General features: G+C 46.0%; 1 protein-coding gene across 3 annotated transcripts in view; it reads right to left on the bottom strand.

The window, feature by feature from the left end:
• DNAAF9 (dynein axonemal assembly factor 9) overlaps positions 1-23,678 on the bottom strand; it is a 117,463-nt gene that overhangs the window by 41,372 nt on the left and 52,413 nt on the right. For all 3 annotated transcript variants that reach the window (XM_084774212.1, XM_084774213.1, XM_084774214.1), the window contains exons 15-20: positions 20,596-20,640; positions 19,952-19,997; positions 12,247-12,364; positions 9,110-9,180; positions 7,125-7,175; positions 5,658-5,745 (exon numbers count right to left, since the gene is read on the bottom strand). In XM_084774212.1, the coding sequence (XP_084630338.1) occupies positions 5,658-5,745; positions 7,125-7,175; positions 9,110-9,180; positions 12,247-12,364; positions 19,952-19,997; positions 20,596-20,640 (419 nt within the window). The remainder of the gene's footprint in view (positions 1-5,657; positions 5,746-7,124; positions 7,176-9,109; positions 9,181-12,246; positions 12,365-19,951; positions 19,998-20,595; positions 20,641-23,678) is intronic.

Below are 23,678 nucleotides of genomic sequence, written 5' to 3'. Positions count from 1 at the left end.
AAAACAGAACACGTTTAAGGATGTGCATCTGTGAGTCTAAAGCAAGTTTTTAAGGGTTAGGAACTGGGCAGCCTGGCTCACCAAGGACAGCAGGGCCAGACGACAAGGACACATGAAAGACAGGAAGGACTGGAAAGCTGAATAGCAAGGAGTCTCAGGACAGTAAAAGCCGCTCGGCCAGGGAAGGGGATGGACTGGAGCTGGAAGCAGTTCAAGGTGAATGCTGCTCTCAGGCACAGCGCAGAGAGGAGTCGGGGGTGGAACCACTGCCTAGATCTGATTTATCGCGCAGATGCTGCTGCCAACTCCTACAACCACAGGCAAGTGTTCACCTTCCATGGAGCTCAGATCAATCACAACAAGGAGCTCAGGACAAATACTTTCAGGGATGGAAAGATACCAGTTTCAAACTCATCATAGGTTATTAGAGGCAGATCTTAACAACATTTGAACTGCAGAGCCTTTCATCTTTGCAATCCCCCTTCCAGAGCCTGGGGAAAGCCCTAGGCATTTTGTTATTTTCCTTTAAGAGAGCCCCTAGCTGGATGTGGAAGCACAAGCCTACAATCTCCTGAGGCAGGAGCATTGCAAGTTCAAGGCCTGTCTATTGTTTTATATAATGTGTTCAAGGCCAGCCTAGGGAACTTAAAGAGAACCTGTATCAAAATAAAAATTAGCAGGTTTTATGGCTAAAACCAGGGCATATGGCTTAGTGACAGAGTTCCTGCCTATATCTGTAAAGCTTTTAGGGTCAATCTCTAGTACCCACAAAAGAAGTGATGGGGTGGGGGAAGGGGGGAAAAAGGAAGGATGGGCTTTGATCCTAAACGTATAAACTTAAAGCTCTAGTAATCCCTCTGTTAGTACAAAGACCAGGGAGACTCTTGCTAAAGTTCTGTGCTTCTATGGAATTGTTCTCAGCATGAACACTGGGGCAAATTTGAAATCTAAGTTTTCTAGGGGAAGGAGGGTTGAAAGAGGGCTTTGCTCCCCAGCCTTGCCTTAGTACGTGGACAGGCTGACCTTGAACTGGAGATCCACCTACCTCAATTTCCCAAGTGTTGGGAGCACAAGTGTGCTGGATTACAAACATGTGCCACCATACTTCACTGAAGTTTAAGATCCTAAAATAACGTGCCTGGGTTGGAGAGTGGCTCAGTGGTGGAGTGTCTACCTAGCATGCAGAGGAACTGGAGCTTTGCAGAACACAAACAATTTGACTAACAGGACCGAGAAATGTCTAGTTGTGCCCTTCATTCCTACACAGAGACTGGGTATACACAGGATATAAACCTCATTGGATAATACACTATAATGCAAATTCAGTTCTCTAAATTTTGGCACATACCCTTAATGGATATTAAAAATGGATCAAAGGTGACAGCATACAACCACCTCTTTATTGTATCTACAGCTTGCTTTTAAAACACTACGAAAGGCCTGAGATGGAGCACAGCTGCTAGAGGGGCTGTCTAACACACATGAAGCTTTTGGTTCAGTCTCCATTTCTGAATAAGCATAGCATGGTGGCACATGCCTTCATGCCAATTCTTGGGAAACAAATGTAGGAGGGTCAGAGGTTCAATCATTCTTGCCTACATAGCAAGTATGAGGCCAGTGTGGGTTAAGTAAGACCCTGTTTCGAGCCGGGTGTAATAGCACACACCTTTAATCCCAGCACTCAGGAGGCAGAGGCAAGGATCACTGTGAGTTCAAGGCAGCCTCGTTTACAAATTGAGTCTAGGACAGCCAAGGCTACACAGAGAAACCCTGTCTTGAAAAACCAAAAACAGGGCTGGAGAGATGGCTCAGAGGTTAGGAGCACTGTCTGTTCTTCCAGAGGTCCTGAGGGTTCAATTCCCAGCAATCGCATAGTGGCTCACAACCATCTATAATGAGATCTGGTGCCCTCTTCTGGTGTGCAGACAGAACACTGTATACATAATAAATAAATTTTAAAAGAGAGAAACAGATACGTAGAATCTTAAAAAAGAGAAAAGAAAAAAACCAAAACCAACCAACCAACCAAACATAAAAGCCCCTATTTCAAAAAACCTGGAGAGGCAGAGGTAAGTGAACAGCTGTGAATCTGAAGCCAGCTTGGTCTACACAGTGATTCCCAGGCTAGCCAAGAATACATAGTGAGTCGCTGTGCCCAAAATAAAACAAAACCAAACCCCAGGGCTTAGCTGTGTCTGAATGATAGAACACTTGCCTAGCATTCATAAGGCCCGGGGCTTGCTCCCTAGTACACTCTAATCAAAACAACATCCTTTACAATGTGAGTGCAGCAGCACACAGCTCTCTAACCAACACAGGAGGCAAAGGTGTGAAGACCTCCAGTTTGAGGCCACCTGAGAAACAGGAGTGCCTCCTCCAACCCAAACAACTCCCTGTACCCCCTAGACACCATCTTGCTCCAAGGTCAGCACTACAGTCACACTACATGATTCCCACAATGCCCTGACTCCCAGGTCTTCACCAACAGGGTCCGGAGGAGCAGAAATGGAGGACAGAGCACAAGTCCCCAGCACCATCCTGGGCAGAAACCAGAACTCCCAGCACTTTGTCTGCTGTGTGAGCGGAGAAGCTGAGCAATAATCCAAGAATGGGGAGAGGAATTTGCCACCAGCTCAAATATTTTCAATAAGAACAAATCATCCAGAAAGAGGCTTTGCTTTGTAGAAGCTGAGGAATTTGTGAAGTCAGAGTTCGAACTCCACAGACATGTTATTTTATTCAGCAGGGAAGGAAGAGGATTCACATGAAAATGGTTATTTGTGGAGCTGTTCACCATAGCATTGCCTAGCATGCAGGAGGCCCTGGGTTTGAGCCCTAGAATATCTGTCTCTGTCTGTCTGTCCTCCTACCCACTCCTCTGCCCTGGGGGGAAGGAGGAGAGAGAGAGAGAGAGAGAGAGAGAGAGAGAGAGAGAGAGAGAGAGAGAGAGAGAGAGAGAGAGAGAGAGAGATTGATTGAGATTCTGAGGAAACCGAAAGGGAACAGAGAAATGAATTCTATGAAATCCACTTAGGACCAACACATTTTCAAGACATTTTCTATCAGCAAAGACACTGTCAGCCCACACTGAAAGGGAAAGGAGGATGCTGAACTCCAAGAATTCTACTGGCAAGGAGCAGGCACATGAAACTACTAAGCTACAAAGTAAGATCTATCTTCTAAGGAAAGCAGAAAACTGAGATGTGAGGCCCAGCATGAGCTCAAGAGCTCCGTCTGCGGGCTGTGACGGCAAGATTGCTCAGTGGGTAGAGGCCGCTGCCACCAAACCTGGTGATTTGAGTATGCTCTTTAGAGCCTATGTGGTGGGCAGAGAGAACTGACTCCCTAAAATGCCCTCTAACCAGCATGTCATCGCCATGGCACAGGCATGGCATATACACACACACACACACACACACAAAATTGCAAAAAGAACCCTGAGGGTGAAAACAAAAGCCAAGGGGGCAGAGCTGAGACACATGGAGAATTATTTCTAGGTTCTGAAGTCCTAAGGAAGGACCTGCTATCTTTCATGGAAAACAAAGGTGCCACAGAGGTGTGGAAAGAATGAGTTCGAGGCCAGCCCGGTCTACAAAGCGAGTCTGGGACAGCCAAGGCTACACAGAGAAACTTTGTTACCAAAAAAAGAGAAAAAAAGAAAAAATTGTTGTATGTCCATGAGTGTCCTCTCTGACTGCATGTCTTAAGTGCACCATGTGCATCAAGTGAATGTCTCTGGAGGGCAGAAGAGGGTATGAGATCCCCTGGAACTGGAGTTGCTGTGAGCCACCAGGTGGGTGCTGGAAATTGAACCCAGGTCCTCTGGAAGAACAGCTAGTGCTCTTACTTTTATTTTGAGATGAGACAAGGCCTTACTAAGTTGCCCAGGATCTCTTAACCTGAGATCCTCTTACCTTACCTCGGAAGGCTGAGGTTAAAGGCCTGTACCATCAGACTCTGCTTGCTTGCCCAGCTCGATCTTAAAGCTGTCTTAGGTTGGTGGTCTCTTTTTACCTATCCACCCTCCAGCCTTTGAACCGGAAGCAGTTATCCCATGCATGCTAGCTCTGCCTTTATATTGGGAGAGCAAGGCACAACAGTCAGTTCTTCAGTTTCATAAGTTCATAAAGAGAAAAAAGTTACATGTCAGACCTGAACTTGATTACTGCCTTGAGCCTTATCTATACAGGGTCTGCCAGGTGTGTCAGGCCTTTTAACATTGCAACACAAGTGTCATCTATAACAGTCATACTTGAGAACAATAAAACCAAGTCCCCTCGACCCCACAAAATTCACATAAAGAAAAATCTCAATGTTGGCACTAACTCATGATCCTGTGTTAGCTGTACGCACAGCTATCCTGTGTCAGATGCCACACACGCCGCAGGCTGGATATGCCTGGAGATGTTCTGTTGTTTAAAAACAAGATTTTCTTTCTTTCTTTCCTTCCTTTTTGGTTTTGAGACAGGGTTTCTCTGTGTAGCCTTGGCCATCCTAGATCTCAGCTCTGAAGATCAGGCTGGCTTCAGACTCACAAAGATCTGCCTGCTTCTTCCTCCCTGAGTGCTAGGATTACAGGCGTGCATTTTTAAGTTATGTATGTTTATGTGTGGGCATGTACACTTGAGCACAGGAGCCCTTGGATTCCTCTGGAGTTACAAGGGGTTGTGAGCAGTCTGACATGGGTACTGGGAATTGAACTTGGGTCCTCCGCAATAACAGTAAGTGAGCTTAATTGCTGAGCCGTCTCTCCAGTCCCTGGAGATGATCATGATAATGGGATTTGGAATGTGTGCGCCATGAGACTTAAGGCTTTTAACTGTTGCCATAAGGGGATGCTTGCAAGGGAGTGACAACAAAGAAAAGAAAATAACAGTATGACTCACAGGTGCCAGAGGGCAGATTGATGTGAGAAAGAGTCAACCAAAAGACCACTCCACTCTTGGTTGCTGAGGGCTCAAGGGAGGGTCAAGACTAGTCCATATCTAGTATTCAGGCATAAAGTGGGGGCTTCAGGTCTATAAGCAAAGGGAAGTAGAGGACGACAGCTTAGGTAAGCCTGGGAACAGGCTCCTCCTCCAGAGCCTCTAGATTAGAGTCAGGCCGGGTTGACCCTTGACCTAGGCCTCATTAGTTCTACACAAGCCTGCCTGGTGTTCTTGTTTTGTTAGACCAATTTGATTAATAGACTCACTATGAAGCCCAGGTTAACACATGGTCAGAACATCCTGCCTCTGCCTCATGGAGCTGGATTACACTCATGAGCCATCAGGCCCTGTCTGCCGAGGCTTCTGACTTGCAAGTCTTTGAGTTAATACTGAGGTGTTGTTTTAAAACATGAAACCTTACAGTTTGTTACACAGGAGACAACTGTGTCGGTCTATGGCTTCTATGCTGCAAGCCTTGCCGCTGTGGCCCACCCTAAGGACAAGGTTCCGACAGCAGCAAGGGGACCAGGTGCAGATCTGTAACCAACCCTGTGCTCAGGAAACCAGCATCCACTTCCTCATCCTACAAGTGGTTGAGCCAGAGGGAGACACGGCAGGAAAACAATACTCTTTTCAAAGAGCAGGTGTGTTATTAACCACAACAGTTGTGCTAACCTCCTGCAAACAAGGGACTCAGACACAGCCAAGAACACAGTCACAGCTGCTTACCTTCCTCAGGCCCGGACTGTGGACTGGTGGAACAGAGATGTGCTCCTTTTCCTCCTGTTAGCAAGGTGCCCAAGAAACACTCGTCCCCCTTTAAAAACACGAGGAACAAAAAAGCTAGTGATTTACAGCATAAAAACTAAGAGAATCAGGCCAAGCATGGTGGTACACGCCTTTAACCCCAGCACTTGGGAGGCAGAGGCAGGTGGATCGATGTGAGTTCGAGGCCTGCCTGGTCTACAGACAGACTCCACGACAGACAAGGCTACACAGAGAAACCCTGTCTCAAAAAACAAACAAAAAACCAAACCAAACAAAAACTAACAGAATCAACAACTTTTTGCATCTCCTTAGTCTGAAAAGGTGAGTCAGACATGAATACACCAAACATACACCATGTGCTTTGACATCGTCTGGTTCTTTGGCATAATACCAACATCCTGACTTTTGTTTTCTGTGACAAAGTCTCACCGTATCCCAGGCTGGTCTTGAACGCGAAGTGATTCTCCTGCCTCAGCTCACGTCCCTGACTGTAGGGCCTACACATATGTCCTACCTATCACAACTGGCTTCTGTACCCTACCTGTGGTGCTCTGGTTCTTGTAGACTGATATCTGTGAAGGAGTCACCTTCTCCTTGGCCCAACACCCCGCCATCTCAGCTTCTGTGTAGGCCAATTTGGAATCTGCTTTTACTAGTGCTCAGGACAGGTTGGGGAGGTAGAGAGTGCTTGCCTAATGCTCTTGCCTAGGCCTTGGGTTTGATCCCCAGTGCCAACATAAAAGAATGTAGAGGGAGATTTTTAAAAACATGAGAAAGTCTCGGTGGAATCCCTCTCACTTTGTCCCCAATAAGCATTTTTCTTCCCCCAAAGGCCTTAGAGGAAGTGGGAAATGCTGATAGGACTCAAAGACAAAAAGTACAGAATCGTCCTTTGCTTAGCCATGAGGTGAAATATTTAAAATAATTTAAGAAATTTGTTTATATATTTTACATGGTGGGTGTTTTGTCTGGTGTGTGTCTGTGTACCATATGTACACTTGGTGTCCTCAGAGGCCAGAAGAGAGCGCAGGATCCACCGAGAGGAGAGTTACCGATGTTTGTGAGCCACCGTGCATGTGCTAGCAATGGAACCTGGGTCTTCTGGAAGAACAGCTAGTACTCTTAATTACTGAGCTAATCTCTCCAGCCCCAAGACGAAATATTTTATCATTACAAATTGTGTATATTTGGGCCATCTTATAAAACTATTCATTTGATGTGTGTGAGTGCGTTGCTGGCATGTATATATGTGCATCTGGTGCCCACGGGGGCCGGAAGAGGGCACCTGGGACTAGAGTAACGGACAGCTGTCAGCGCCCGTGTGGGTGCTGGGAACCCAACCTAGGTTCCTGCAAGGGCAGCAAGTGATCTTAACTGCTGAGCCATCTCTCCAGCCCAGCTAATGATGGGAACAAAAATGCTACTTACCTTTATTGCTTGTAGGGTTTTCTCAGACAATTTTATTTCATTATCTTCTACCTGTGTCCAATAGAAATGAAGACTTTTCAACTCAGTGCTTCAAGGACAGATCCTGCAGTTTCTGCGTGGGCAGTTTCTCTACAACATCCAGTCCTCTCAGGCCCTGACACGCTGGCAGAGATGCTGCTGGTCATCAGGGCTCAAGCCCTAGGCCAAGGCACATTTTCCCACTAAGGACCTCAGGCCCAGCTAATGAGCCTCAGACACCTGGAAAGGATGCAGTCTCTACCTACACTTTACTGTAGGGGTGGGGTGAGGGGACCGCTTTACAGTGAATGGGAACACACTAAAATATTCCTAGAGTATACTCTGAAACAGGGTCTCTCTATGTAGCCTTGGCTGGCCTAGAACTCGCTATGTAGACCAGGCTAGCCTCCTGAGTGCTGGGATTAAAAGTGTGCCACAACACCTGGCCGGGCACACTCTTACTTAAACAATGTTACAGGGTGGCTCTTTGTTCTCCCATGAGGACGACAGAAACAGATTCTACAATAGGTCCTAAGACTTTGTCCTTTTTTAAAAAATTTTTCGAGACAGGGTCTCTTTGTTTAGCTTTGGCTGTTGTCTTGGACTCACTTTGTAAACCAGGCTGGCCTTGAACTCACAGCAATCCACCTGCCTCTGTGTCCCGAGTGCTGGGATTAAAGTCGTGTGCCACCACTGCCTGGCTAAGACTTTGTCTTTTAGAGGAAGGTTTTCCTTTCAGTTCAGGCTGCTCTAGAACTCAGGGTGTTGTGCTTCATAACGCTGGCGAGCCTCAAGCTTGTAATCCTCTTGCTCCAGCCTTCCAGTGCTGAGCTTACAAGTGTGTACTGCCATGCCTGCTTATGGACTGTAAACTGTGTGTGCTCAGGTTGAATCTCAAGTGACTAGATTTAATTATCAGAAGGAAACTATATGTAAAGCTTCAACAGAGGAAAGTTATGTGTCAGTGTCCTCTGCAAACTGAGTTGGCCCCAGCTGAGACTTCCCTTCAACCTGGTCCTTTCCCACTAAGACATCCGTGGCGCCCTGGGACACAGCCCAGGAAAAGGCACTGCGCGTTGCGTGTGTGAGGGCCCCTAGCCTGCCACTCCCTCCTCAACAGCATTCCGAGATGCTTTACCAGCTCACCTCTGGTCACCACCCTCCTTTCTATGGTTTGAGACGATGTCATCAAGAAACTTAGGCATCAATGCAGTGCTTAACATTTTAAATACAAGATTTCCTGCTAATATATTTTCCATGTCCTCATACTCAATCTGGGAATGGTAGTGCACTGTAGTCCTAGCATCTGAGAGGTGGAGGAGGAGGATCAAGAGGTCAAGGCAGCCGGGTGCTGTAGTCCCAGCATCCTGTGAGTTCAAGGCCAGGTACAAAGTGAGTGCAGGACAGCCAAGGCTACAATAAATAGACAAACAAAATAAAATAGAGAGTTCAAGGCATCCCTGGCTATATCATAGGAATTTGTGGTCAGCCTGAATTATATGAGAACCAATCTAAAACAAAATAAAACAAAAAAACCCAAACCACACCAACAATAAACCAAACAATTTCAGACCCAGCCTCATCAAAGAAAATGGGACTTCCCTACACATAGAGAGATACTTAGAAAAACAGCAGCAATCACTCTGACCAGAGAATGAATCAACTTCTCAAGGTCTGTGCGACCATGGACCGCAGAACCCTGATGACCGGTTGGAACTCGTCCCTGGGTATCAGCCTAGGCTCTAGTGTTCGCATCCACATGAGGGTGTTCGTGTCTTCCCTGTGTTACTTTGCTAATAACTCAGCTTCTAGTTTTGAAGGTTCTAAGTCTGAGTGGGTTCTATTCCTACATGAAAGCTAGATTGCAATCTGACAGCCCTCCAGGGACCTCGTAAGGAGGCACCTCCCCAGATGTTTGCCCCAGGGTTTTCGGGTTTGGTCCACTGTGACCTGTGCATGATACTGACCAGCCAGGAACAGAATCTGGGGATGGCAGCAGTCAGGATGACGTAGCTGGTCTCCGGGGTAATAGTGCCATCTGTAGGAAGAACAAAGACACGCCAGTTATGTCTAGCCACCTTAGCCCACCTTGCAGGCCTGCTCTGATAGAAAATGTCCTCTCCCTTCTCAGAAGCAATGGCTCCTTTTAGTATAGAGCCTGGTGCCCCTTGCTCCGGCAAAGGGAGCTTTCTCATGTGGGGACAGGGAGGCTACTAAGCTGATCATGAAAGGTGGCTGAGTATTCTTCAGAAGAAAGAGAAAGCACATGTAAATGGATACTTGTGAGTTATTCCTTTTTACCTTTAATTTTTATCAAGAAGTACAGGAATTACATATGCCCACTAAAGCCACATCCACCAGGTGTTAGACAGTGACACTGGAGACAAAAGCCACCTGAACCCTCTGACATCAGCCGTGGAGTGGCAGGACTTGGAGTTTGCCTTGCTACTTATTTCTTTTTCTTTTTTCTTTTTGAGATAGGGTTTTTCTGTGTCACCCTGGCTCTCCTAGACTCACTCTGTAGACCAGGCTGGCCTCGAACTCACAGAGATCCAGCTGCCTCTTCCTCCCCAAGTACTGGGACTACAGGCGTGTGCCACTGTGCCAGGCTGCCTTGCTGGGTTTTGATCCAGTATTTCCTCACTGTACCTCGATTCCTCCCTTTTGTAATGGAAATGTATATTCTATGCCACTGTGTTGGAAGGATGTAATTTGCTTTTTGATTTTACAGGAGCTTACAATTAAGAGATTGCTTCAAGTCTTAGAGGAGACTTTGGGACTTGTAAGCAGTGCTGAGACTGAAACACTATGGGGACTTTTAGAGTTGGACTAAATGCATTTTGATACAGCCAAAAGCCTTTGGAGGCCAGAAAAAAGAACACTGTGTTATGAGACTGGCCCCATAGGCTCTTATGTTTGAATACTTGGTGCCCAGTGGGTGGAACTGTCTGGGAAGGATTAGAAGGTATAGCCTTCATGGAGGGACTGTGTGTGGGGGTGGGGCGGGGGGTGGAGCTTCCCACACCATCCCTAGAGTGCTGCCTCTGGCCTCTGCTTTCAGCTCCCCACTATGCCTGCTGCCACGCCTTTGCTCAGCCACCATGGACTTCCTCACTCTGACAGCATAAGCCCAGTTAGACTCTTTCTTCTGTAAACTATCTTGGCCATATTGTCTTGTCACAGCAAAAGAAAAGTAACTCAGAGAGCAGGGTAATTTTGTTGAAACAGATGAGGCAGACTGTCCTCTCCCTGGAGCATCGAACAAGCACTCAACTCCAAAAATTCTATTAAAATTCTGTTTCATGATAATGATAAATGTGGGCTTTTTGTTTGTTTTTTGACCGTTTGAGACAGGGTCTGACTATGTAGTCTTAGCTCTTCTAGAACCTGCTCTGCAGACCAAGCTGGCCTTGAACTTGTGATAGAGCTCCTCCAACCTCTGCCCTTAGCCCTGAGTGCTGGGACTATAGTTGTGTCCTGTGTTCACCACCACAAATATGCTAAGCTCCTACTGTAAGCATGTCTGATGTTTCATGTTCTTGTAACAAGCTAAGCTGGTACAGGACGGGGCTATCTGATTCCTTGATTGGCAGTTTGGGACTACTCCTTGCTGCCCTGGCTGCTTTGAACAGAAGGACTGCAAGGCAAACGGACAGCTAGGTGACAGGTATGCTAACTGTGTAAACAACCCACTAATACCTTGAGAAAACTGCTCGACAGTAACAGCTTATGGCTCTGGCTCCGTCATGGCGCAGCCTCAGCAAGAACCGTGTAGTTTGTGCCAGATTTTGCTATCACAAACCTTGAAGAACTCTAGATGACCTTGCAACCGTTTTACTAAGGCCAGAGGTGGGCGCTTCCCCTGGTGGCCTAGCAGAGTGACTGCTGTGGTTGGCACCAAAGGCACAATGGTGTGAACAGTGAAGACACACCTTTGTTTACATGTAAGATATGCTGTGATTGGTGCAAACCTTCCCCTTGGGCTACATAACATACTTGCTGAATTGCCTGGGAGATCCCCTCTTATGCTGCCTCCAATATGTCTTGTCTACTTTTAGAGGTGCTGGCTGGCCTTGTATGATGAAGAAGGAAGCAGTCAAGACATAAGAGTGACAATGACAGCAGAGGCAGCAAAGTAGCAGCAATACTGCATAGTTCACAGGCCACCCACAGGGGCAGCAATGTGGCCAGCTGCTTTACAAAGAGGTGGATGGACGGTTTGATAGCAGCAGAGATGAGAACAAAGGGGGCGGCAGGGTTAGGGAGAGGGTGGAGGGCTGGAGCTGAGGAATCCAAGGCCATAGGGGTCAGCGAAGAGAAACCGTAGGTCCCGGCACCTGGAAAAGTTCCAGAGAGCTTTTATGTCCCAGTCTCAGACACTCTAGGCCTTGGGAACTGTGACAACAGCAACTGTCAACAGCACAGGAATTCTGACACCTAGGCCCACCAGGTGCTACACCAGTGCTGCTAGGGGCTGAGAAATCCCAATTTTCTAAGTCTAGTGACACTTGTAGAGCACGGGGCTTTAGTTTCCTAGGCCTAAAAAAGAGTGGCTCTCACTCGGAGAACCCAGAGTTCTGCTACCCAAGGCCCGTGATGAGGGTTGTAACACTAGAGCGGGCACTTGCTGCTGTTGCTGTCAAACACTCAAATTTACAAAAGCTGCTAAAGCACTTGATGGACTTCGTTCCAGCCAGACAAAAGGACCACAGCTGGCTAACTGGTGATACTACCAGCATCACGTTATTTTTTCCTTTGGCCAACATAAGGAGTAATAAATGCACCTAATTTTTTTTTTTTACTTTAAATTGTTTCCTCTTGACCATAATTGAGGCCCCATATCATACACATAAGTCCATCCCACCGTACCTTTTGTTTTCTACCTTTGTGAACCTCCTGTTTATATTTTTTGCCCATGTAACTACTGAATAGCATATTTTTCTTATTAATTTATAAGTATTATTCATCAACTAGAATATATACCATTTGCTTATTGTAAGTAGCCTAACATATTAATCACTTTATGCTATCTTTGGCTTAGTTTATGGTTTATTCTGAAAAAAATCTTTTTAAGGTTTGCTTTCCAGACATCACACATACTCACCCTTTTCTTTAACCAGGATCCGAGATGTCAAAAATGACTCTGAGAAGACCACAGATCCTAAGCATCCTCCTCCTCCTCCTCCTAGCAAGTCAGGGATGTCATAGACAGCCATACAAGCCTGTGTCAGAGGGAAGCAGGGCCAGAGCCATTATCACCTAGCATTTCAGGAGGAGGTCCACAGAAAACAGACAGGCACACGGCAGAAGAATACTGACAAAGCTCAGAGCTGTGCTGAAATACGCTTGAACTGGGAGATGCCTTAGGCTTTCCCACAGCTGAGTCTGGATCAGTGACATGCAGAAGCTGCAAGGGCAGTGTCTTTATGTTCTTATAAATCCCCTCAAATTGTCATCCTCCTAAGAAACAACAGTCTTTTCTTTTTACTTTTTTTAAAACTTAACATTTTTTACTTAAGTGTATGCTGTAAAGAAGCCACAGAGAGCGTTAGGTGCTCTGAACTCCAGTTATAGACAGTTGCAGGCCACTCCTCACGGGTGCTGTGAATTGAACTCAGGACTTCTGGAAGAGCAGCCTTCATTCTTGTTTTGTTTTTTGGTTTTTTGAGACAGGGTTTCTCTGTGTAGCCCTGGCTGTCCCGGATTCACTTTGTAGACCTGGCTGGGCTTGAACTCACAGAGACCCACCTGCCTCTGCCTCCCAAGTGCTGGGATTACAGGAGTGCACCACCTGGCCAGACTCCAGCCTTCATTCTTACTTACGACTGCCTACAGCCTACAGAGTTAGAGCAGTCTCTTCCAGGCTGCTGAACATGAATACACTTCAAACTCTCACAGCTTCACACTTTCACCAATGCTTTGGTCTGGGCTTCAGTTCTCTCTCAGTAAGCAGGGAAAGGCATTCATTAAATACCTGCAAATGATCCCCCTGCCACCTTAGCCATGCTGTGCTCACTGTGACTTCGGTTACCCAGGGCAACAATGGCTGAAGAGTATTAAATGGTCAACTCCAGAAATAAGCATTGCATGGATTTCAGACATACTCCATTCTGGAGATAATGATTTCATTTTATGCTGTCTCATTCATCTTGCTTAGGATATGAACCATCACCTTGTTCAGGGCCCACAGTGCATATGCTACTTATCTGTTAGCCAAGAGCCATCTGAGTTATTAGAGTGATTTGTCATAGGGTTATAATGTTCATAGTCAAGTAGGTGAGTTTGTTTGTTTGTTTGTTTTGGCAGAGTTGGGACTTAATAAAGATATTTTAGCACATATTTTTAAATTTTTTTGTTTGCTTGCTTATTTATTTATTTATTTATTTATTTATTTATTTATTTATTTATTTTGAGACAGGGTTTCTCTGTGTAACAGCTCTGACTGTCCTGAAACTTGCTCTAGAGACTTGGCTGGCCTCAAACTCACAGAGATCCACCTGCCTCCTCTTCCCAAGTGCTGTTTTAGCACAGATTTAAGCATGAAGGTTAAAAAGGAAAGACAGGCACTCAGAAATGAAAGTCAGACACAAAGGCAGATGTGAGTTCAAGGCCAGCCTAGTCTACTTAGTGAGTTTCAGGCCAGCCAGTAGTGGACACAGGCTTCTCTAATAAACAGTTGCCATTGGTTCTAATTTACTTAAAAACTGACCGGGGCTGGGCATGATGGCATATGTCTTTAATCCTAGGCCTGGGTGGCAAAGGCATGAGGATCTCCATGAGTTCAAGGCCAACCTGGCTTATAAAGTTGGTTCTAAGATGGTCAAGGTTACAGAGACAGTGAAACTCTATCTCAAAAAACAACAAAAAACTTGACTCAAGGCATAAAAGTAACATTTTGTGTATATAAGAGAAGCATTGTAAACCAGGCATGGTGGTGCACGCCTTTAATCCCAGCACTCGGGAGGCAAAGGCAGGCAGGTCACTGTGAGTTTGAGGCCAGCCTGGTCTACAAAGTGAGTCCAGGACAGCGAAGGCTACACAGAGAAACCCTGCCTCAGAAAAAAAAAAAAAGCATTGTATATGCACACACACACACATCCACCCACCCACCCACCCACTAGTGCTTCCTGAAACCAGTCTTAGAATGTAGCTCCTACCGATAAAAGGAACAACTAACCAAGAAAGCTATTTGAGCCTTCATGGACCCATAAATAAAATTAAAGGGTATTTGGTTTTGTTCTTAAGATTTTGTTTTTACTTGTGTGTGTGTGTGTGCATATGTGCATGTTCAGGTGCCTATGGAGGCCAGAAGAGGGCCCGGGGATTCCCTGAGGCAGGTGCTGTGGAGGCTCAGGGCCACTTGGTGTGGGTGCTGGGAACTGAACTCACAGCCTCTGCAGAAGCATCCAGCACTCTCAACCACTGAGCCATCTCTCCAGCCCTCAAGGAGAGGTTTCTAGTAGATCAGAAACAAAATTAGAACAATTCAGTCATGTCAGAAGTTTCTTTACTGCACTCTCAGTTTCTAAGTCGAAAGTTGGTACCAGAGGGCTGGAGAGATGGCTCAGAGGTTAGGAGCACTGGCTGCTCTTCTAAAGGTCCTGAGTTCAATTCCCAGCAACCACATGGTAGCTCACAACCATCTATAATGATATCTGGTGCCCTCTTCTGGCCTGCAGGTGTACATGTAGGCAGAGCACTATATACATAATAAATAAATCTTTGGGGAAAAAAAAGATGGTATCAGAAAGCAAGCTAATGGCTGGGCATGGTGGCACGTGCCTTTAATCCCAGCACTCGGAAGGCAGAGGCAGGCAGATCTTTGTGAGTTCGAGGCTAGCCTGATCTACAAAGCAAGTCCAGGACAGCCAAGGCTACAGAAAGAAACCCTGTCTCAGAAAAAACAAACAAACAAAAAGAAAGCAAGCTATTGGTGTGACAGACCTGAATACAATATGTACAGTTTAGAGAGAAAGAGGACACTGGCAAGCTAAAGGTTATAGCCAAGGATTAAGGATGGGAGTGCCATAAAGGGGGGTGCAAATCTGCACAGGAACACAGGGAGGGGCACCCTTAGGGCAAGACCTCGCTTACGGGAAGAACTAAGGACTTTCCTGCTCCTGGACAGAAACAATGAGCAAACGCTGCTGCAACTGTGATTCAAAGGGCTGAGGGTCCATGCCAACTGGGAGCCAAATTCAGCAGTCATCCCAGAGTTCAGGCTCTAGAATCAGGAAGGTCACACAATGGGTTATGGACTCTGTAAGAGCCACTGATGACAAGAGTATGGCATGGGAGTCCCTACATAGAGGCCCTGAGAGCCATTGTATAAAGCTATGTAAGTGAATCCAAGATCCCAAAGTGCTACAAGCACTAGAGCCATGTGATTGCGTGCTACACAGAGCTGCAGACAGGGAGTGGAACCAGCCTGGGAGACAGGTGTATCTTGCAGGCAGTAAAGCTGGAAGGGCAGAGCTATCTAAGCCCTTTGACGCTGGACATAGAGCTACAAGATCTGGAGTTCATTCTGCTGGATTTGGTCTTGCTTTGGTCCAGTATTTCTTTACTAATCTCTGATTCACCCCTTTGGTAACAGCAATGCATATTCTGTGCCATTGTATGTTGGAAGTATATAATTTTAACTTTACAGGGAATTACAATTAAAATATTGTTTTGAGTTTTAGAAGTAACTGGATTTTAAACAGTCTTGAGACTGATTAGAGTCATGAAGGCGTCACAATGGGCTATCGACTCTTCCTCTGTGGTTAAGGAGAGACACTGATGCCAAGATTGTGGCAGGGCTACGGGGAGTTTTGAAAACTCAGCTAAATTTCCATTATTATATGGTTATGAGACCATGGGGACCAGGGAGTAGAATGTGGGGGGCTGAATGAGGTCTTCCTCATAAACTTGGAAGTTTGAATACTTCCCCAGTTGGTGGTTGTTTGGGAGGATAAGGAGCAAGTATGTCACTGGGAGTAGACTGGGGTTTCAAAAGATGTGTGTCATTTCCAGTCAGCTCTCTCTGCTTCCTGTTTGTGGATTGAGATGTGAGCTCTCAGCTCCTGCCCCAGTGATGATCCCCCACGATGCTGACGGACTCTTACCCTGAAACTCTTCCTTCTGTAAGTTGCTCTGGCCACAGTGTTTAACCAGAGCACAGAGACCCTAACGAAGGCACTCGCTAAAGTGGACGCTTGCCCTTTTTTGGCTAGGGTGGCCGGCCAGAGAGCTCTTCCTGGTCCCAGTGCTGCAGTTAAAGGTACATGCAGCCACGCCTGGCTGTGGCATAGGTGTTGCATATTCCAATTCAGGACCCCATGTTTGTAGAGTAAGCACTCTTAAACAGTGAGCTGTGAAACATCTTCTCATTTGTTGATTCTATAACCACACACTCCCTGCCCTCTTATTTTTCCAGACAGGGTTTCTTTGTGTAGCTATGGCTGTCCAGGACTCACCCTGTAGACCAGGCTGGCCTCGAACTCACAGAGATCCACCTGCCTCTGTGCTGGGATTAAAGGCGTGCGCCATCACGCCTGGCTACTTCCCTTCTAATTTTACCTCTTTCCTCCTTCCACACTCCTCCCTCACTTTACTACTTAAATACTGATACCTTTAGCCCATTATGTGTTATATTTTCTCCATCCACTACTCTAGTACCCCAGTCTCCAAGTCTTACAGGGGACGTAAGTAAAGAGCACAGTATCATCACCTCTTGTACCTAACGCTGGAAAATGCTATCAAGCTATTGCAGCTGTTCCTGCAGTCAGCTTCCCCTGATCATAAATCCAAGGTGAAGATAATTCATTAAGAACACGTGCATACCAAGAAGAGACTTGATACCCTATGAGCATATACAGGGAGAGGAAGTCCCCCTCAGTCATAGTCATAGGAGAGGGGAGTAAGGGAAAAATGGGAGGGAGGGAGGAATGGGAGGATACAAGGGATGGGATAACAACTGAGATGTAACAAGAATAAAGTAATAAAATATAAAAAAATTTAAAAAAGAAATACTGAACTTAAAAAAAAAAAAGAACATTTGCATAGCCGGGTGGTGGTGGTGCACACTTTTAATCCCAGCACTTGGGAGGCAGGAGCAGGCTGGCCTCTATGAGTTCGAGGCCAGCCTGGTCTACAAAGAGAGTCCAGGACAAACCAGGGCTCTGTTACACAGAGAAACCCTGTCTCGAAAAAAACCAAAACCAAACCAAAACCAAACCAAACCAAATAAAAAAACCCCATGTGCATAAAATAAACAACAGTGCTCAGAGATGGGTCGGGGGTGAAGTACTCCCTGCCCAAGTCTAAGAACCTGAGTTTGGATCCATCCTCAACACCCCCAAAAAAGCCAGGCGCCAGGGGCTGACTACAACCCCAGCACTGGGGAGTGGAAACACGCAGACCCAGAGAGCTTGGGAGTTACCAGCATTTCTCAAACCATTCCAGGAAATATCAAGGCGGAAAAAAAAAAAAAAACCCACCAATTCATTCTGCGAAGCCACTACACTAATTACCCTGATGCCAAAACCAGACAGAGACACAGCCAAAAAGGAAACTATACACCAGTTTCTCTGATTAGCCAAGAAGCAAAAATTCTCAACAAAATACTTACAAACATAATTTTAGAACAAATTAAGATCCTATATCACTACCAAACTGTTTTCATAGCAGGGATGCAAAGTTACCTTAATATACACAAACCAATAAATTAAATATACCACAGTATGCTGAAAAGACATAGTTCAACATGCCTTAAAAATAAAATCCCTGAAGAAACTAGGAAGATACAGCCTCTGCCTCACATATGGTGGGATTAAAGACATGATTCTATATTTAAAAGACCCTCTGGATTCTACCAGAAAACTTTTAGATCAAAATGAACCTGCTGGGAAGGAAACCCTAATCCCAGAGGATCAGCACCCTCTTCTGGCCTCAGTCAGTACTGTATGGATGTAGTGCACAGATACATGCCAGGCAAAATACCCATACATATAAAATAAAAACAAATCTAAAAACTAGAAAATAAAGCAGTTCTAGTATCTTAAGTGATTAAAAAAAGATATGGTCTCACTATGTAGCCCTGGCTGTCCTGGAATCACTATATAGACCAGGTTGTCCTTGAACTCATAGAGAGTCAACAGTCTCTGTCTCTCCATTGTTGGGATTAAAGGTCATTATCACACCTGGCAACATTTCCCAATACAAAATTTAGACTCACTCTGTCTCTTTCTTGGTTTTTGAGACAAAGCTCTGTGTATCCCTGGCTGTTCTGGAGCTAGCTCTACAGGCCAGGCTGGCCTCAAATTCACAGAGATCTGCCTGCTTCTATCTTACAAGTGAAAGATGTGTGCCACCACCTGGCTAATTTAGACTTTTTCAAACAGACCTCACACAGTACAAAATACTCATTAATCACAACTTTAAAAAGATCTATTCTTATAGTGTTTAGAATTTTGATGTGCTTTTTCCTTCTTTTTTAAAGATTTATTTTTTATTATTATGTATACAGTGCTCTGCCTGCATGTACACTTGCAGGCCAGAAGAGGGCACCAGATATCATTATAGATGGTTGTGAGCCACCATGTTGGCTGCTGGGAATTTAACTCAGGACCTCTGGAAGATCAGTCAATGCTCTTAACCTCTGATCCATCTCTCCAGCCCATCTGATGTGCTTTTCTACTGGAGATGGGGATATCTTTTTATCATTATTTTTGGGGAGAAAGGGTGCATTTGTACCACACCAGCCCATTCAGCTGCTAGGTTCACAGCCTTCGGAATTTAAAAAACGGCACATGCATACTACCAGAATCTTGGGTGTAATCTACAATCCTCTCCTGCTCTGTTTGCCAACACTCTTTACATCATGGTTGCCCTGGGGGTAAATGGAGCCTTTGGTTTGTGGCTAAAAATAGCCTACAGATTCTGACTTCCTTATGCCATGCCACTTTATTTTATTTTTTTTGAAACAGTGTTTCTCTGTGTAACAGCTCTGGCTGTCCTGGAACTTGCTCTGTAGTCAAGGCTGGCCTTGAACTCACGGAGCTCCACCTGCCTCTGCCTCCCAAGTGCTAGGATTAAAGGTGTATGCCACCACTGCCCAGCTGTAGTATTTCAATTATTTCATTTAATTTTGTTTTGTTTTGCTTTTGAAGTAGAGTTTCACTATGTAGTCCTAACTTGGTCTAAAACTCTCTATGCAGACCAGGCTGGCCTCAAACTCAGAGATCTGCCTGCCTTTGCCTTTGCAGTGCTAATATTAAAGGTGCACACTACTGTGCCTGACTCAGTTTACTCTTCCATGGTCCCACAGAGGATGGAAATCTCTGCTCTGAGTGTCCAACTTCACGAGACATACAGGCATCTGTGGACTGTTTGTTTAACTTCTCCTGGTTCCTGTTCAGGCAACCAGTGCAGCTCTTACAATTAAAGGGAGACTTTGAGGGGCTGGAAAGACGGCTCAGCATTTAGGACATGTGTTGCTCTTTCTGAAGAGAGCTGACTGAGTTTGGCTCCCAGCACCAACACTGGGAGGGTCCCCACTGCCCATAACTCCAGCTCAGAGGATCCAACACCCTCTTCTGGCCTCCAACACACATGGGGCATATACACACAAATAAAAAGAAAATCTTAAAAAAAAAAAAAAACCAAACAAACCCTGAAACATTGAAAACTTGGTTTTCTGTGCTCAGCTCACATCTCCACACGTGGTTATTACAAGTGCAGCTGTGTGTACAACTTCCCAGTCAGCTACTTGCAATGACACCTTGGCAGCCATCCCCAGGCAGTGAGAAAGTCTGCTAACTGCTTACCGTTTTCACAAAGGATAAGCTATCTTCACTATTCAGAGGCACAGTTCTAGAAGGAAGAGACAGTAGAGAAATACATTAAAGGATTATGGTTTCTGTAACCCAAGTTGGCTTCAAAGTCACTATGCAGCCGAGGAGAAGAGGCAGAAACACAGACGCTTAAGGCCACCTTTGGCTATATGAGACCCCCACCTCAGCAAGGAACAAAACACAAAGGATTGGGTTATACGAATAAACACTGCAAAGGATAACATTAGTGCCTGACCCCAGCCTCCCAACTTCCCATGTGACAAAAACTGCATACAGGGACTCAGCCAAGCACAGCAAGCCTAGGTCCAGGTCTGGAATGGCACCTTTTCCCAAGTGAAATGTGCTGAGGCCAGTAATGGTAGCAGTTACAAGGTCTCTCTCTCAAATACAGCCTTAAGCATCCCGGGGTGACTTTAAACTTTCTAGGTATCAGAGGATGACCCCAAATTTCTGATCTTCTTGCCACTTCCTGAGACATATTGGCCTCAGGTTTCAAACTCAGGTTCCTGCCTCTGCCTCCTGAGGGTTGGGATTCCAGGCGTGTATCACAGCTAGACAGCTTCTTCCCTGGTGCCCTTGCATTTTCCCATGAAAGGAGTCACCACAATTGCACCTACCTTCCCTGGTTGTTCACAGCATGTATATGAAAAGCCACCTTGGAGCTGTAGGCCAGAAAGGAAACAGAGCAGATGTCAAGTCTCCTGCTCAGCACTGGGCTAGAATCTCCTCAAACACTTGCTTCTTCAGTGCATCTCCCCAGACTGTCAAAGCCACTGGATCAAGTGAATGCCATCCCTTTTATTTTATTTTTGTTTTGGGGACAGGGTCTTACTATGCAGCTCTGGCTGTCCTGGAACTCGCTGTGTAGATCAGGCTGGCCTCAACTCATAGAGTTCCACCACCTCTGTGTCCTGAGTTCTAGGATCAAAGGCATGCCCCACTATGGCTAGAGTGTCTTCCTTGCTTATCTACTTTAGATGCATTTCTCATGGTCCTGTGACATCACCAGGGGTGGAGCCAGGATCTTCCATCCATGGCCCCTGCACCTGTGCTGCTTCTCAGGACCGCCTCACTCTTGGCTGTAAGCAGGTAAGATACCTAATGCAGACTGACTGGGAATGGCCTGTTCCTGGCCCCTCCTCCTCAGTGTCTACAGATTACCCAGATCTTCCTTTTCAAGACCTACGGTCAACTTGCCAGCCCTGCTCTGTACCCAAGCAGCAGGTGCTTTTGCTAGTCACAGTCAATTGCTACTGAGTCACGGCAGGGCCAAGCCTTCAGAGCTGAAGAAGAACATTCTTGCTTTCCCTCTGGGAGGCAAAGGTCTTTCTGAGACAGTCTTCATGTGTAGTTGTCTGGCCTAGAACTTTCTCTATATGACAGGCTGGCCTCAAACTTGCAGGGATGCTCCTGCCTCTGCCTCCTGAGTTCAAGATTACAGATATGTGCCACGTTGTTCAGCCCTGGCTTACTTTTTCTGTAAATGTTTGTTTGGTTTTTTTGAGACAGGGTTTCTCTGTGTAGCCCTGGCTGTCCTGAACTTGCTTTGTAGAACAGGCTGGCCTCGAACTCACAGAACTGCCTGCCTCTGCCTGAGTGCTGGAATTACAGGCATACACCACCGCACCTGGGTCTTTTTTTAAAAACATGTATTTGTGTGTGTGTGTGTGTTCATGTGTGCGTGCACATACTACCATGCACATGTGGAGGTCAGAGGACAACTTGTCAGAATTAATTCTCTCCTTCTACCATGTGGGTTCTGGGAATTGAATTCAGGCCACTGGCTTGGCAGTGCGTGCCCTTACCTGGTAAGCCATCTTACTAGCCTAAGAAAGTCTTTAAACCGTATGTGCTTATATAAGCTTAGTTTCATGTCTTGGCAAGAACAAGTTAATAAAATGGGAGCTTCCTGTGTCTTTTTATTGCTTCCCTCCTCCTTCCTCTTCTAGAGGAAGACATGCTCCCTATTGTACTTAGGATCCAGAGTGACATCATGCTGGTGGAGAAGCAGTTATGACGTCAGACTGAAGGCTAGCCTGGGAGACTTTTTTTTGCTCACTGATTTCTCCTTGTGCCTTCCCCCAGCTAGGAAGGTTCATTTAGGCCCAGGAGACTTTACAGACCGTACAGGCAAAAGCTGACTAGCAGGAGGAACAGAACGGCTGTATCAGAGGCCTCACTACCACAGCAACTAAGATCTACTTGCCCCATCACGCTACAGAACTAGCGCTCCAGAAACATGTGGAAGGTTCCCTGGTGTGCTTAAATCAGCACAGCTGGAAGTAAAAGAGCGTTCTCAACTATGGCCTGAACCAACAGAGGGTGCAGGACGGCACAGTGGGAGCAGCGGCTTCCTCCATGGCGCCCTTTCACAGCCAGGGCCTCAGGGGAAGGAGACCGGCAACAGGACGACAGCCCTGCGCCACCGAGTTCTAGCTCTTCCTTCCATTCACGGAGCCGCAGCGGCAGCCAGAATCCATCACCTCAGCCAACTCACCGGCTGTCAGATGCTCCTTTCTCACTACTCAGGACCACAGATGTTTAAAAAAAAAAAAAAAGGCAGGGGGGGGGCATGTGGTAACGATCATCGGGTAGTACGGCAGAGCATGCCCAGGAGTTTTTTGTGGGTTTGTTTTGTTTTGTTTTTTTGAGTCAGAGTCTCTCTGTGTAGCCTTGGCTGTCCTGGAACTTGCTCTGTAGACCAGGCTGGCCCTGAGCTCACAGAGATCTGCCTGCCTCTGCCTTCCAAGTGCTGTGATTAAAGGTGTGCACCACCACCATCCAGAGTTATTTTTTCCTTTAAAGATGAGTACATGTGATTGTCCTAGAACTCACCACGTGATCAAGTGGGCCCCTAATCACATAGAGTTCCAGCTGCCTATGTCTCTGGATTGCTGGGATTAAAAGCATGTGGCACCATGCCTGGCTAGAAGTATTCCTTTTTTTTTTTTTAAGATTTATTTATTTATTATGTATAGTGTTTTGCCTGCGTATATGCCTGCCTGCCAGAAGAGGGCACCAGATCTCATTATAGATGGGTGTGAGCCACCATGTGGTTGCCTGGAATTGAACTCAAGAACTTTGGAAGAGCAGCTCTTAACCTCTGAGCCATCTTTATAGCCCTAGAAGTATTCTTTTTTAAAATGATTTATTTATTTATTTTTATGTGCATTGGTGTTTTGCCTGCATGTATGTCTGTATGAGGTGTCAGATACCCTGGAACTAGAGTTACAGACAATTGTTAACTTCCATGTGGGTTCTGGGAATTGAACCTGGGTCTTCTGAAAGAGCCACCAGTGTTCTTAACCACTGAGCCATCTCTCCAGACCCTAGAAGTATTTTTTTCTTTTTCTTTTTAAAGTATGTGTGTTGGTGCCTTTTGCCTGTGCACTGCATATGTGTCTGGTGCTTGCGGGGGCCAGAGGGGATGTCAGATCCCCAGAACTGGAGTTGTGAAGACAGTTGTCAAGTGACATTTAGGTGCTGTGGATCAAACCCAAGTCCTCTGAAGAACAGCCAGTGCTCTTAACCACTAACCATCTTTACAGGCCTCTAGATGTTCTTATATAAACTTTCCAGTGCTGGTCTTTCACAATCTTTCTATAAAACTGCATAAAAATGGTCCAGGCTGGGTGTGGTGGCGCAGGCCTTTAATTCCAGCAAGAGGGAGGGGGAGGCAGATGGATTGCTGTTGAGTTCC

Source organism: Acomys minous (assembly GCF_964271855.1).
Source record: "Acomys minous genome assembly, chromosome: 3".
Classification (NCBI taxonomy): Eukaryota; Metazoa; Chordata; class Mammalia; order Rodentia; family Muridae; genus Acomys; species Acomys minous.
Note: the sequence above shows the minus strand (reverse complement) of the source record. Positions and strands in the feature narration are given on the sequence as shown.